We start from the raw sequence: 13889 nt of genomic DNA, 5'->3' as shown, positions 1-13889 counted from the left end.
TTAGGTTGGAAGAGTTCGTCAAAGCCTTTCTGGATGAGCCTAATCCAGATGTGACACTATCATTGGGACCAGACATGAGAAAAATCCAGCACTGTTTCTCCCTGCTGAAGGTAACGTATTTACAGTATCAGTTTCTCCGTGTATCAACATTCATGTCTCCTTGTATAACCCTCTGTGTTTATCTGTGTTTATTCTCTCTGTCATGCCATCATTTCCTGTGGTTTGTTTTGCCTCTCCTTTCTATGACAACATCCACGTGCCTCACTGAGGTAGTGTGGCAGCCGAAGATATTTTCAGTTCAGGTGGCTTTTGTAGGTCACTGATATTAAACAGGGTGTCTGCAGGTCCTTGAAATGTCTAAACTTCAACTTTATAAATATTAGACCTTGAAAGTCATTACATTGTCTTAAATTTGCGACAAACATTTTTTGAAATTACATTTATCCATCTTTTAATTTCTTTTTTCTTCTGCATGAAAGTCCACATTCTTGAAGTAACAAAAACATTTTATACGGAACCATCTTTTTTCTTACGTGTTGGCAAAATGTAGAACAACCTGACTCCCTTGAATAACCATATTCACACATAAAACTTGCCTGCTCACCTTCATACTTAGGTGCAGTGCTTGATTAAGAAAAACGCGACTTCTGAAATTTGGTTAACAGTGATCTGAACAGGTCTTAAGAAACATTACATTTATTTGTCTGATACCTGTAGACACCCTGTTTGAGCTCAAATTGTAAGTAAGTGATTGAGTTTTATTTTCACTGTAACAGTGAACTGGAAGACTGGAAGGAATGAGCGAATTTGATCAGTATCAGAACTGATCAATACAAATGTCACTACACATTAAACCTTTATCTGTCAGCTCAGCACCAACCAGATCAACAATCACCTCCTCTAAATCACTCCCTCTACTGTCCTATGGTTGGACGTGCTTTACATTTGAATTAACTACATTTTCTTTTCCAGTTTAATGTGGTTAACGTTTCTGTGGATGGTGACTGTCTCATAAAATAAAGTAGAATTGTATCACTTTATTTTCACAGAAAAGCTGATGATTTACATAATTTTATCCTCTGGCCTAACTATAATGAAACTGGATATTGTATGCTAAATTCTAGAGGCTATGACTAGAAAGATCCACTTATGTCCAGTGCTGCGGATTTTCCCACAGCCTGGCTTTAGTCTAGACCCTTTGTGCAATTGTTTGCCATCTAATTAGAGGCGAGGTGTAATGTGACATGCAATCGTTGATGCGTGTGTTCAAACCAGATCTTCTTAAGAATTTGCACAACAGCTCCAAAACGTAGACAAACCTACAGTCGTGGTCAAAAGTTTACAAACATTTGTAAAGAAAATCTATATCATGGCAGTCATCAGTTCCAATGATTTCTACAGCCCTCATTTTATTTTCATTTTATTTTGTTTTACTGTGATGGGATGAGTGGAACACATACTACTTTGCCACAAAAAACATTCATGAAGTTTGGTTCAATAATGAATTTATTATAGGTCTTAGGAAAATTTGACCAAATCTGCTGCGTCAAAAATATACATACAGCAAAGTGAATTTTGGTTATGTAGAAAGTTGTGTGAATCAAATTTGCTTTGTAGCATGGCCTCTTAACTTCTTCTGAGTCATGCTGATTGATGACAGCTGGTGACTTTTCTGGGACCACTTTAATAGGGCTTGTTTGATACACGAGTTGATTATTTGATTATGAATGGGTCAGTAAACATATTTCAATATACTCATCATTGCAAAACACATAGGTTTCATACAAAATAGTAAATACTGTATGTGTTACATGTATGGCATTTGTTTTAATTTGTCATTAAAGTAGTTCGGCAAATGATACTCTGAAGTAACTACCTAAAAGAGGTGGTTGAATGTCATATTTATACTTCCTGTGTAGTGGAGTCCGGACATAATTTTGGTTACGGCAGTATGCACAATCCATTAATATGCAGACAGCCGTGGAAAAAGTTTATAATGGAATGTAGTTGTTGTAGTTTGCCTAATGTTGGCGGTAAACACTATTTCTTAAAATTTTTTGGAGAAAGTCAGATTTGTTATAGATTTTACACCATGTTTGTTAAACAGCAGCCAGGCCCTCTGTTGCTAAATGAGGGTAGGGAAAACACTGCGGTGCTCACACTGCTCCTGCACTCTGGTTTGGTTAGAGTTGGTGCTCCACCACCAGAAGCATTTCCAGATCCCACTTGAATGTCTCTTCTTCAGTTTGTTATGATCCGCACACTCTATCTGCTGTTCAGTTGACATTCCTCCAAGCATCACCCCAGTTACACTCCAGTGATTCTGTAGGAATGTGGATCTGGTTCTAATTTGAGTTTTTTCTTCTTTTTTCTCAATGCTGGCAAGCTCTTTCACACTCAACTCTCTGTCTGTTCTTGTTTTAGGGTGATGTTCCTATCTGCAGTTTTATCTTTACCGCACCATATTATGTAATTATGTAGAATTCTTTGACATATCCTTATCCCCCCTAAAAAAGGAAAAAAAAAAAAGAAAAGAAAACAGAAGCAATTCTTTTTTTCTAACTGCAATGAAAAGTCAACAATGTTTCTTTATGTTTTTTGTTCAGATGATGATCATTGGCAAGCAAGGACAAAGAGGAAATAGACGCGGTGATGGACAGGAGTCACCAGCAGCAACAGTGAGTGAAGAAGTAATTCAAGACAGCCACCACAGTACAGCAGAAGTGAACAAATTAAAGGAGATGTTGATGCAACGCAATAATGAGATCAGTATCCTTTGACATATTACAACCAGCTCACTTTACTGCACTGTGTCTTTTTTCTTTAGTTACATAATTGTAGGTGATTCACATTATTCAAATTTTTCTTTTTTTAAATCAAATAAGGTGTTTTCCTATGGTTTGTAGATTCATAACTTCCTGAACAAAAAGAGTAAGTCTTTTTCTTAATCATCAAGCTAAAACTTTAAAGCTAAATTCGCTTTTTTTTTTTGTCTTGCAGAAAGAGAACTTTCTTTGAAGGTCTAAGATGTTGCTAAAATGCTAGATGGATTATAAATATGGGCCAGCTGAGAAATATAAACATAGATAGGATTTAAGTGACAATAGTGTCATTGTATCTTTGATTACAGTAGGTTATGGGTCAGTCATTCAAAATAAAGTGTTTCATCCTGCTACACCCACTAAGACTGAGGATGCAGAGTGACACCTCGTTGTTTTCAGAGCAGCTTCAACTGCTCTCATTAAAGCATTGATTTGCCCTATACTACAAAGCAAGTTTGACATAGCCAGGCTTTTTTTGCATTAGCTGGCTTGACATAACGTAAAACCCCAGAGATAATGGAAACCACGTTTATTTCTAATGTGACAGCTGCAATCAAGCTCTTAACTGTAAACTTGATACAGCATATTCAAACATTATACTCAACAATTGTATTTAGGCCTGACACTGTCACATGTTGACGGATATGTTGTAATCACTTTTTGACCGAATCAAGGGTAATTTATTTTTATTGATTAAGTATTATCTGTGATGAATACCAATAGACTATATACATTTTTTGTATCTTAGTTTCCCGGGTTGAAAAATAAAACACAACGCCATACATACAGTAGTCTCCATTGCAACAATGTTGCTCAACAAGTTTGCATATACATTATATGTGAGTAATTCCCTCAGCTGAGAATATGTTTGGCTCATGGCTATTGATTATAAAGTGATGCTACTTTCAAAGGAGCTGATTAGAAGTGTTGTAGTACGCAAGATTGGTCTTGGTCTCAAGACCACTTTTTGGAGGTTTTGTCTCAGACTCAACCACGTATTTACTACTGTAGGTCTTGTCTCAGTCTCGGACAAAAAGGACTTTTATTTCATGACCACTCAAGACCATGACTGCAGGGATATCACTGTATTATATAATTGTTTGATACTTTCTGTATTTAATGATGGTGTTTATGAGGAAAGTCGCCTAGAAAACCCTAATGCTTGCAAAAAAATACAAAATATTGTGTTAGTTGGAAGGTAAAATATGGTAAAGGAGTGCTGAATAAAAATGGTTAAGTTAATTTCAGCTCCTCAGGGTTTGTTTGTATTTGTTGCTCATACAACACAAGAAGTAAAATTCCGACACACATAGAATTAGACCGATATGTCTAAAGGTACACTCATGTACACACGTACAGTTACAATCAAAATTATTCAACCCCCATTGCATTTTAGGTTTATTGGCAAAATGTAAAATTTTTCAGGTGTTTGCAATAAACAAATTACACAAGAACAGTTTAAACAGTTAAATAAAATTTATATTACAAGGATTTTATCCAAATTCAACACTAAATCCTACTTTCAATGACTACTGCAGTCTCAAAAATATTCAACCCCCTGAATAGAATTCCTCATAAGAGCACACATTTGCAAATCAGGTGTGGTCTCAAGCACACCTGAGGCAACCAATCAAGGGCTTCATTAGTTGCCTCAGGAGTGCTTGAGATAGAACACCTCAAATACCTGGACTGTTGATGGTGACGTTTCATTGCATGTTAGAAATATGGCTGAGTCAAGAGAATTGTCCAAAACGTTAAGAGAAGAGATCATTGCCTTGCACAAACAAGGAAAAGGATACAAAAAGATAGCAAAGGCACTGAATGTTTCTAGAGATACAGTTGGAAGCATAGTTTGCAAATGTAAAGTTAAAGGAACAGTGGCTACCCTACCTGGACGTGGCAGAGAGAGGAAGCTATCAATGGCTGCCACCAGAGTCCTGAGGAGGCAGGTGGTCAAAACCCCTCGACTGACTGCAAAAGACCTGCAGCAAGACTTGGTGGCAGCATAACACTTAACGTTTGCAGCAGGTCATAACAGCATAAGGGTGCTCTACTAAGTACTAAAGATGCTTGTCATGAAGGGGTTGAATAATTTTGAGACTGCAGTCGTCATTAAAAGTGGCATTTTGTGTTGAATTTGGAGAAACCACGTGTAATATTAGTTGTGTTGAGCTATTTAAATTGTTCTTGTTTGATTTATTTATTGCAAACAGCTGCTAGTTTGTGTATTTTGCCAATAAACCTAATTTGTAGTGGGGGTTGAATAATTTTGATTGCAACTGTATATACTAGAACCCAACTGAGACGCAATTTTTGGGGCCAATACTAGGGAGTAAAGAATTCCGATATTGGTATATTGGCCAATATTCACACATTTTTTTTGCAGTGATCACTCAATATGTCATATGGTTATCAAAAACTTGTGACAAAGATATGTAACAGAGCAGGCTATTTTACAGTTTAACAATAACTTTATTGTTTATTACATTAGTGCACCGAAACAGTAAATCTCACTGGAAATTTAAGAATTTTGAATTGCCCCAAGCATCTTTTTCTGCATCATGTTCTGTAAAACCAAAAAGTATCATATTCACCACTATCAGAAAGCATTTACACTGATACCGATATATATCTGGAATATGCCAATATCAGCTGATAATATTGTCCAACCAATATATTGGTCGGGCTCTAATATATATGGCAATAAAAGAGCTAAATAAAGATGAATTTTCATTTATCTTCTGTGGGTATTTTCATGCAAATGTCGATCTTTCAGATCAATTTTAGCAGAGCCCATGGTTTACAGGTTCCATATTTTATTTTGTGTCATGCATTGTGGGACTTGCACTGATCTTGGTCTCAATACAGTCTTGCCCTGCCTTAGTCTTGATCCTGACTTGATTTCCCCTCAATGTCTTGGTCCTTTTTCCGTCTCAATACAGTCTGGGCTTGGTCATAACTTGGTCTCAGTTAAGGTGGCCTCAGTAACAATACTGCTGTTTGGTGAACGGTTCTTTTTGGCTGATTAAAGCAGAAACTCTGAACATAACCAGGTCCAAACCAGGTTAGGTCTACAGCATAAAATACCACATTGATCTTGCCAGGTTAAGAGAGACACTTTCATAACCCTGAAACTGTTGCTTTAGGCTCAACATACCCCGCTAACCAATTATTCGATTCATATTACACCCCTCTGTTTGGGGTGGTTTAAAATTTCCCTTGTTGCTACTGCAGTGCACAACAGTGAGTAAAGAAGAGTAAATATCCTTGGTTAAATTCCCTGTAGCAGCACCTTGGGCCTGTTTTTGCAGAATTAAGATGGGGAAGCTCCTGGTCCTCTATCACCTCACCTGTGAATCTGACTGATTGGTCTGGGTGCTGGCACATAGCAGGGTGGAAGTGATGGGGGATAGTATGAAAGCTAAAATGTAAAGGTTAAAAGAGGCAGCTGGAAACACCATGTAAGGCAAGAGAGTTAGCAGAGACAAAAGCCCCTTTCACACTGCCTTTTCAAGGCTGGAATATTGCGCCGTTGATCTGCCTCGGTGTCTGTATGAAAGTTACAGAGGCGGAAAGGGGGCACAGTTTCATTCTGCCTCTGATCTGCCAGCGGAGGTACTAACAGCACCGTAACAGAGGCAAATCGGCCTCTGTGTGTAAGGGTCAGCAGGCAGCGCAGGACAGGTGTGTTACGTTTTGATGACGTTCACAGTCTGACAGTTAAACAGATCCTTCAGCTGATATCACTCAAATTAAAACAGAAATGTCCCAAACTTGAACCCACTTAAGCAATGTTACATGACAAAACAACAGTAATGTGGTAGCAGGTAGTCTTTGGCGACTTATATGAGGAAAAAATTTAGAATTTATATGTGGAAAAGTCGCTGTCATCCCATCTGTCCTACTCACTCTTTGTCACACTTCTGCCCCGATAACAGTGTCTGTTCCTTGCAGGGACAGGCTGGCAGCTCAAGCTGTTTTCTGTCTGTGATTATCTCTTTATTGCCTTCCACTATTGTGTTGTTGTAGTAAAAAATCACCAAATTTGATGTGGAAAAGTCACCGCTCCCTACCAAGTCTTCACCATTCCTCTCTGCGAGTGAGAGCCTGACCATGATTTGATAGCAATTATGGGATGTAGTTTAGAGCAAAATACTTGTCTTTGTTGCTTTCCACAGTGCATCAGGATCTGAATCACAACACAATATAACAGCGTCAACATTGTGATGTGTACCGTCATGCCTCTTTTAGTTGCGTCGCTTGGTTCAGTGTGAACAAACAAAGGCGGTGTAGAGGTGATCCTTCATTGTGGCTCTATCAGATTCTTTCAGATCAATTTGTAATTCAAATTCCCTACATGCACTGCAGACTTTAGCCCTTTTCAGACAGAGATTCCACGATCGAAATAAATTGAGTAGGGGATGTTTTAACTCAACTTTAAATGTGTCTGCCTCCAACCTCACTGTTTAATTATGCTTACTTCTGATATCTTCATTATCAGAAATGTTTTTATCGTAAGATCCGCTTTGTTATTGCATGCTTAGATTACAGTGCTCCTACAACCACATAAATTATGAAATGTAAGTAGTCCTGCACTCATCACCAGTGCCCCAAAACACATGAAATGTTTTTTAATGTCTATGTTCAGAAAGATTTCCATCTAATGACTGCAGTAAATCATAATTACTATTAATCATAATTATGGTATTTGCGTTTGAATCTGATATTTCTAGTGGCTTTATGGGATTACTCTTCCCTCAGCCCCTCTCGCTGTGGCTTGTTATTAGATCACAGCACATTAGTCGGAAAATTTTAATGTCTGCTTGATTATTTAGCCACAAAAATCTCAGCTTTCCAAAATAAATAGAATATTATCATGCAGATATTTCGCAGTAGTATTTCTTGGACCAAGTATGTGTAATGTGAAAGAGATTTCCTTCTCAAAATGTGATACATTGGTCCTCACATGATGCAAATGCGTGTCTGAAAGCACATATTTCGTACAGTAGAGCAAATGCTCTACTGACCATATTGCCTCTATGTTCTTTCATACAAGTTTGTATATAAAGTTTCAGTAGCCTAAACTGTCAATCCCTCATTCAGGGTGGTCTGTCTGCAGCATGTAACACTATAGTGTGGGTTGACCAGCACTGCGGGGTTGACATCATCTCCAGTCAGAGTCCTAATAACTATCTAGATTCAGACCATTTCTACAACTTAAGCTTGCATCCGCTAGCTAATCACCATGCTCTCCATGTCCGTATAACTGTCCTACCCCCTACTCTGCTAGAACCATTACTGGGAGCCACTGGTTCCTCTGTTCCCAGACTGACACTGAGTCCTCACAGGGTTAATTATAAGAGTTCCCTGTAAAACAAAAGGGTGAACCTCTACCCACTGCCCCTGTGTGTTCCCATGCATAGAAGTAGGACACCTGGTAATGCTTAGTAGACTCTACTAAAGTAATGACACATTCACCAATAACATGATGATAGAGCAACAAAGAGATCTTACAAACACTGCTGACTTTGAAGAGTGACATTGCACATGTATTTGCAATGCCACGTAAAAATTCCTGGTTGCACTTAGAATGTCCAAAATGTTGTCACTTTGGTAATATGTTGTTGTACAGTCAAGCCTGAGGTGTGTCTTGAAACTGTGCTGCAATGGAAGAATGCGTCCCCTACCCTCTAAATGAGACCCCATATATTCATACTAGCCATACCACATTTGCTCAAAAGAATTTCTGCTCTTTATTGCGGATACTACAAATCACTCTCATTACATTCCAATTTCTGAGTATACCATATCTCCTGATTTCGAACCCTATCTTCTGGGTAGTCATGCCAGTATGATATAACCTTAGTTAAGACTTGAAAAAGGCAATTCACTACAATGAATATTGTATCTACCACTCACATAAACTCGAAATAATAACATTAATTAGGTAGTTGCTTTCATTAAACAGGATGTTATTTAGTAGCAAATTCTTGGTCTTAGATCTTCTTGCCATGACCCTAAACCCTTTTACCAACATTACTATATTTATGCTACATGATTTCTGGGAGATTTAGATAAATAGTGATATCATTGTACTTAACATAAAGCCAAAATTAATAATTTAATCAACCAGGAAGCAACAATGCTACTTATTGTATACACTTAGCTTTGGGTACCTTGGGGCCCAGACGCACCAAACCAACATCAAAGACCTAGCTATGACGAAGGCTAACCTGCAAAGGCTACATCTTAAGGGTTAACTAGCTCATACGTTCAGCGCCTCTGTTAGAGAAAATAACTCTCCATACCACCAGGTGGCAGTAGTCTGTATTCTTTCAAAAAGGGAAGCCAGAAGACTCGGGACTGCAGTGATGAGGGTACAAACTGTTCTTATGATAAAGCAGCGTTTTCATCAATTTCCCAACACTCTCGCTAATATAGCCACTTCTGATCATGAATGTGTTTGATAAAAAGTTGCAAATGGCACTGGCATTGTCAATCCTTGGTCTATTGGTTGTGGAAGCAAAAAGGAAGAGGTGGAGGCAAAAAATGAAGCAGCCCTAAATGGGTGGAATCATGGATACTAAAGCGAGAGGCTTAAGGGGCTTTCTCTTTATTTTTTTCGTATTGCTATTCGTGCACTGATTTGCTTAGCTGAACAGCCAATCAGAGTGATTTCTGTGCCTGACTGACTGGCCCCACAGCTGATTCAAAAACAACAAGGGCCAACCTGTGCCAACATCGTAAAAGCTAGGGCCACCTGCGTGTCAGGACCTTTAGACAATAAACTTGTGGAGATGTCGAAATAGTGTATACTTTCAGTTCAGATTAGTTCAACAGGCTTTGCTTTTAAAGTAAACAGTATTCTAGATTTAAAATGTTCAATTTCAATGGTACAGTATATTTCAGTATCCTACTACACATCCATGTGTTATTTTTTAAATTAAACTTAGCTTTGTAAACTGACCATAAAGAGGCATGACAGTAGGAAACTGTCCATTTATTTAATTTAATAACTGGAGTGTAACATAGGTGTAAATATTGTATAATGGCAGTGATCCAGGGACATTAAGTTGCAAAATTTCCAGGTAGAAAAGATGAATGGTAGTAGTATTTACAGCCAGTAGATTATTCCATTTTATTTTATTTTGGCTCACTTGTACAGTCGAATGTATCCAAGTCAGATTAGGCTAATAATAAGTCATAGCTGCAACAGTGATGAGGCACAGAGGTTACCTCACAGTGTGTTTCCTGCATTGGCAAGGGTTACCTGGATTCCATTAACAACTCTAGCCATTGCTCAGTATGATTTCTTACATCAAGATTAGTGTTCAAAATGCCAATCAATCAATTTAATGCCTTAAAATGTACTGCCTAAAGACTCTGCAGCCTCATCCACTGAAATGTGCCACAGGGTCTTTTAGCTTTTGTAGTTTATGTACTGGGCTATAGAGCTTCATGTATATGTTTAGCCACACTAGTGGCATTGCTGGAGGGATAGCAATTTTGCTTAGCCAGTGAACCATGCGCCTGATGAATTGCCACAAAATTTGGCACAGACATTTGTCCCCCCAGACATTGTGCATTGTAATGACTTGGGTGATCCCAACTTTTCATTCAGTGCCACCAGCAGGTTGACATTTTCTGCTTCATTGGTCAAAAAAGGCTCTGGAGGAAATAGTGATAGCAGAAACTGGAACATTACTTTGGATGTTGCTTAAGTTTATATAATCTAAATTTCACCACATTAAGGCCTTTAACCCCTTTGAAACTCACAGTATGAAATGTGTATTCCCTTCACAGTCTATACTCTGTATACCTCTAGTTCTAATTAGACTTAACAATCTGGATATGTTGTCATCATTATCAATCCTATTATTGTGTTCATGAATATGCAAATATATCATCCAGTGGGACAATCAATGCAGAATTGGGAAAGTTTTATCGTTTGCTGCTTTTTGTCACTCGATTGTGACTTTGTGAATCAGCTTTGTAGCTCATCCACATCAAACTTTGTAAGAACTCTTTACCCAAAATGCAGTGCACAGAATATCAAGTTGTCAAATAAACAGTAGATACAGCTGAGAGTTTAGGTAAGCTGCCAGCTGCAGACTACTTTGAATATATGCAAATGAGTGCTGATTGGATTCCACGTTCTTACTGGAAGAACTAACTTCATAGCTTGTCGATTTGCCATTTGTGGCTTTGACGCAATAGCAATTGTCATTTAGATATCCATAGCTCTCCAACCTTCTTTTAAAATTGTAGTTTCAATCTAGCATCTACCAAGACTGTAGATATACTTGGTGGTGAAACATACCTTTGTGTAGGCAACCAGCTGCATCATGAACACATTTGTTCACATACTTGCCTGAACAGTGCATGTGTTACTGGAGGATCCCACTAGATAGCACACGTTAGCTTGTTGTCCCATTGTTGTCCCTGCTGCCGCTGACGTGTGCACTAACTCATGACCTTGTCACACTCAACCATGGATCTAATAATACATCCATGCACTCAACCCCCGAGGAGGAACGCCAGGATCTGAAGCCAGTTTTCGTAGTGGCCAAACTGTGTAATTACATTGTCATGTGATGCACCGCGGCCCAAAAATACTTTTTCCCATAGGCTAACATTGTGAAAGAAGGGTCTGTAAAACGGTGGATAAATATTTTTGACCGTCACAAGCCCAAGAAATTACTCATTTCACTGTCATAATTTGAGTCATTTGAACCAATAAAATTTGTAAAGTCTAGAAGAGTGACGCAATTAAATTATTTTATCCCCATTGAAGTTAACCAGGTGCTAAACTGGAAGTTATCCTGCTCGGTCGCTAGAAGTCTCAAGTGCGCATGCTCTATGGGCCGCACAGTGTGAAAGCTATGCGGAAGAGCCCCGGCCGGAAATCGAGCATTTTTGGCTTCATGCACCACTGAGCAGCTTTCATAGGAATGAATGGGGCTTCGCTGTGAGGGCTGTGTCCAGTAGTAATAGGTCCATGGTCACATGGCCGCCAACTCGGCACAGAAAAGGTACTAAAAAAGATGGAAATCACAGTAAATCTGGCCAGGTTGACAGCTGCAGTTATGTGAAAGGGTAGTTCGTAAGTTTTGTGAACAAGCTAATATACAGGACCAGCATGTTTAAGTTACGGTTTTGATGCCCGTCAGCGAGACGTCACTAATGTGACTTTTGGCTGTGTAGTCTTTATAATTAGGTATTTTCACCGTCTTATAGTTCATAAGTTTTATGACAAACTGGCATATGTGTGATACATGACATAATTCAAACAGGATCAAAAAACTATTTGTCCTTCTCCGTTCACTACCATACAAAGTTTTTCCAAAATAAGGTCCCACCGGAAGGGGCCAGACTTCAGCTCTCTATACTGGCCCTACACTGCTACTACCATTTATTTACACATTGCATCTTGCTGGCGCGTAGCATTTTTTTCTGAGGACATTCTCAACCAACACAGCCAGCCTTCATGCATATCTGAACACATTGTTTAAAGAAAGTATATCTTCAGCCCAAGAGGAGGCAAAAATACCTTCCTTCATTTTTTTTTATTTGTATTACTTTTATTGTGTGGTACATGAAATTGGAGCAATTTGTGGCACCATGAGGATTGGCTTTGCACCTCTGCCAGCAGTGGTAATTTGAAAGGCATTTTCTTTATTTCCTGTGATGTCTGCTTTCTTGGACAGTATAATAGAGAGTGACAAGAAAGATGAGAAGGAGAGATTGAATGTACATCATGATCTGTGTTTGACCACATTTTGAGCGCATGGCATGTGAAGCAGCCCACAGATCTAATGTGTAACCCCCAAGAGAAATTTTCATCATGATCTAGAAGTCTATGGTAGTGTGCAGCATAAATGAAGATATCAGATGCCGGAGAGCTCTATAATGGAAAAACCTGGCGAACAACAGTTTGAAGTAATGACTTGTATGAAACAATGACACAGGACCCAGAGAAAAAGCCATATTTCTCTGTAAAACTTGGCCTCTTTCAGTCATTTGGAATGGTGTTGGGTTTAGATTTTGGCAGTTTGGGGAAGACTGCATGGTTGGTTTTAGTGGAAACTGCTTGTTATTGTTCCCACTGACATGCCCTTTGTATCGGCTGACAGGAATATAAATTAATGTCTCCAGCTCCTTCAAAACTACGTCCATTCATCTTCTAAAATAATGACAGTTTTTCTTACATCCGAGATTATCTGCTGACCACCATAGTTTCAGTCTGGCCACAACTGCAGTAGATGTCTGCTAAGCTCATGATAGGACCATGCCTGAAGAACAGACTGATGTAATGTTTTGCCTCTAAATTATGGGTTGTGATTAGACCATCAAACACACATCCATTTATAGTGGAAAAACAGGCACATAGGTTGGGAGCTGAATGAATATTTTATGAGACTGTAATGTTTTATTCATGTAGGTGATGTATATGGAGATCAAAACTAAAGGTTAGACAGGCTTAGTTGTTCTTAAAGAATAACTTAAGCTGAGCCTTTTCCCCTTTACCTCTTAACCCCTTGACAAGCTTTGACTGTTGACATCTTAAAAGCAATCTTGGCAACTTCCTGTAAAATGTCTTGTCATGTTTTTCTTTATACAGTTTTATAACGAACTCTAGTTCACACAATTACAACTTTCCCTCTGTCAGCAGTTCTGTTTGTTAAAAATTCTCTATTCTAGCACCGTCCCCAGTAGTGGAAACAGGAGTGTGCTCCCATTATACAGTAAAAGTAAAGTTATGAAGCATGGCAACCAGGCGTCGATTTGCTAGTAAAATTTGAACGTGCTGAACAAATCTGTGCTCTGCTGTGTTCATTATTTTTTAAGAATGTGAGGCCAGCTGAAAGCAGTTTGAGCAAGAGGGAGTTGATCAAATACAGAATAGCATTACAGATTTGGAAGCGAAGTACAGGGGAAACGATTATAGAAATTGTCCTCATGCATAGAGACATAGCATATGGAGAAGTGAGACGTGTCATGGCAATAAAATTGTAAACAGTATCTAAGCGGCAGTTCTTGCCTTCCGCCTCCTCTTGTAGACGCTCA

The 13889-nt window shown here is 38.7% G+C and overlaps 1 protein-coding gene across 1 annotated transcript in view; it reads left to right on the top strand.

The window, feature by feature from the left end:
• Nucleotides 1–13889, top strand: part of kif6 (kinesin family member 6) — an 87004-nt gene that overhangs the window by 29904 nt on the left and 43211 nt on the right. The window contains exons 11-12 of the mRNA XM_084381667.1: nt 5–110; nt 2607–2769. Of these exons, the coding sequence (XP_084237793.1) occupies nt 5–110; nt 2607–2769 (269 nt within the window). The remainder of the gene's footprint in view (nt 1–4; nt 111–2606; nt 2770–13889) is intronic.

This window comes from Pagrus pagrus (assembly GCF_965226575.1).
Source record: "Pagrus pagrus genome assembly, chromosome: 18".
Classification (NCBI taxonomy): Eukaryota; Metazoa; Chordata; class Actinopteri; order Spariformes; family Sparidae; genus Pagrus; species Pagrus pagrus.
The sequence above is the reverse complement of the archived record's forward strand: the minus strand, read 5'-3'. Positions and strand labels throughout refer to the sequence as shown.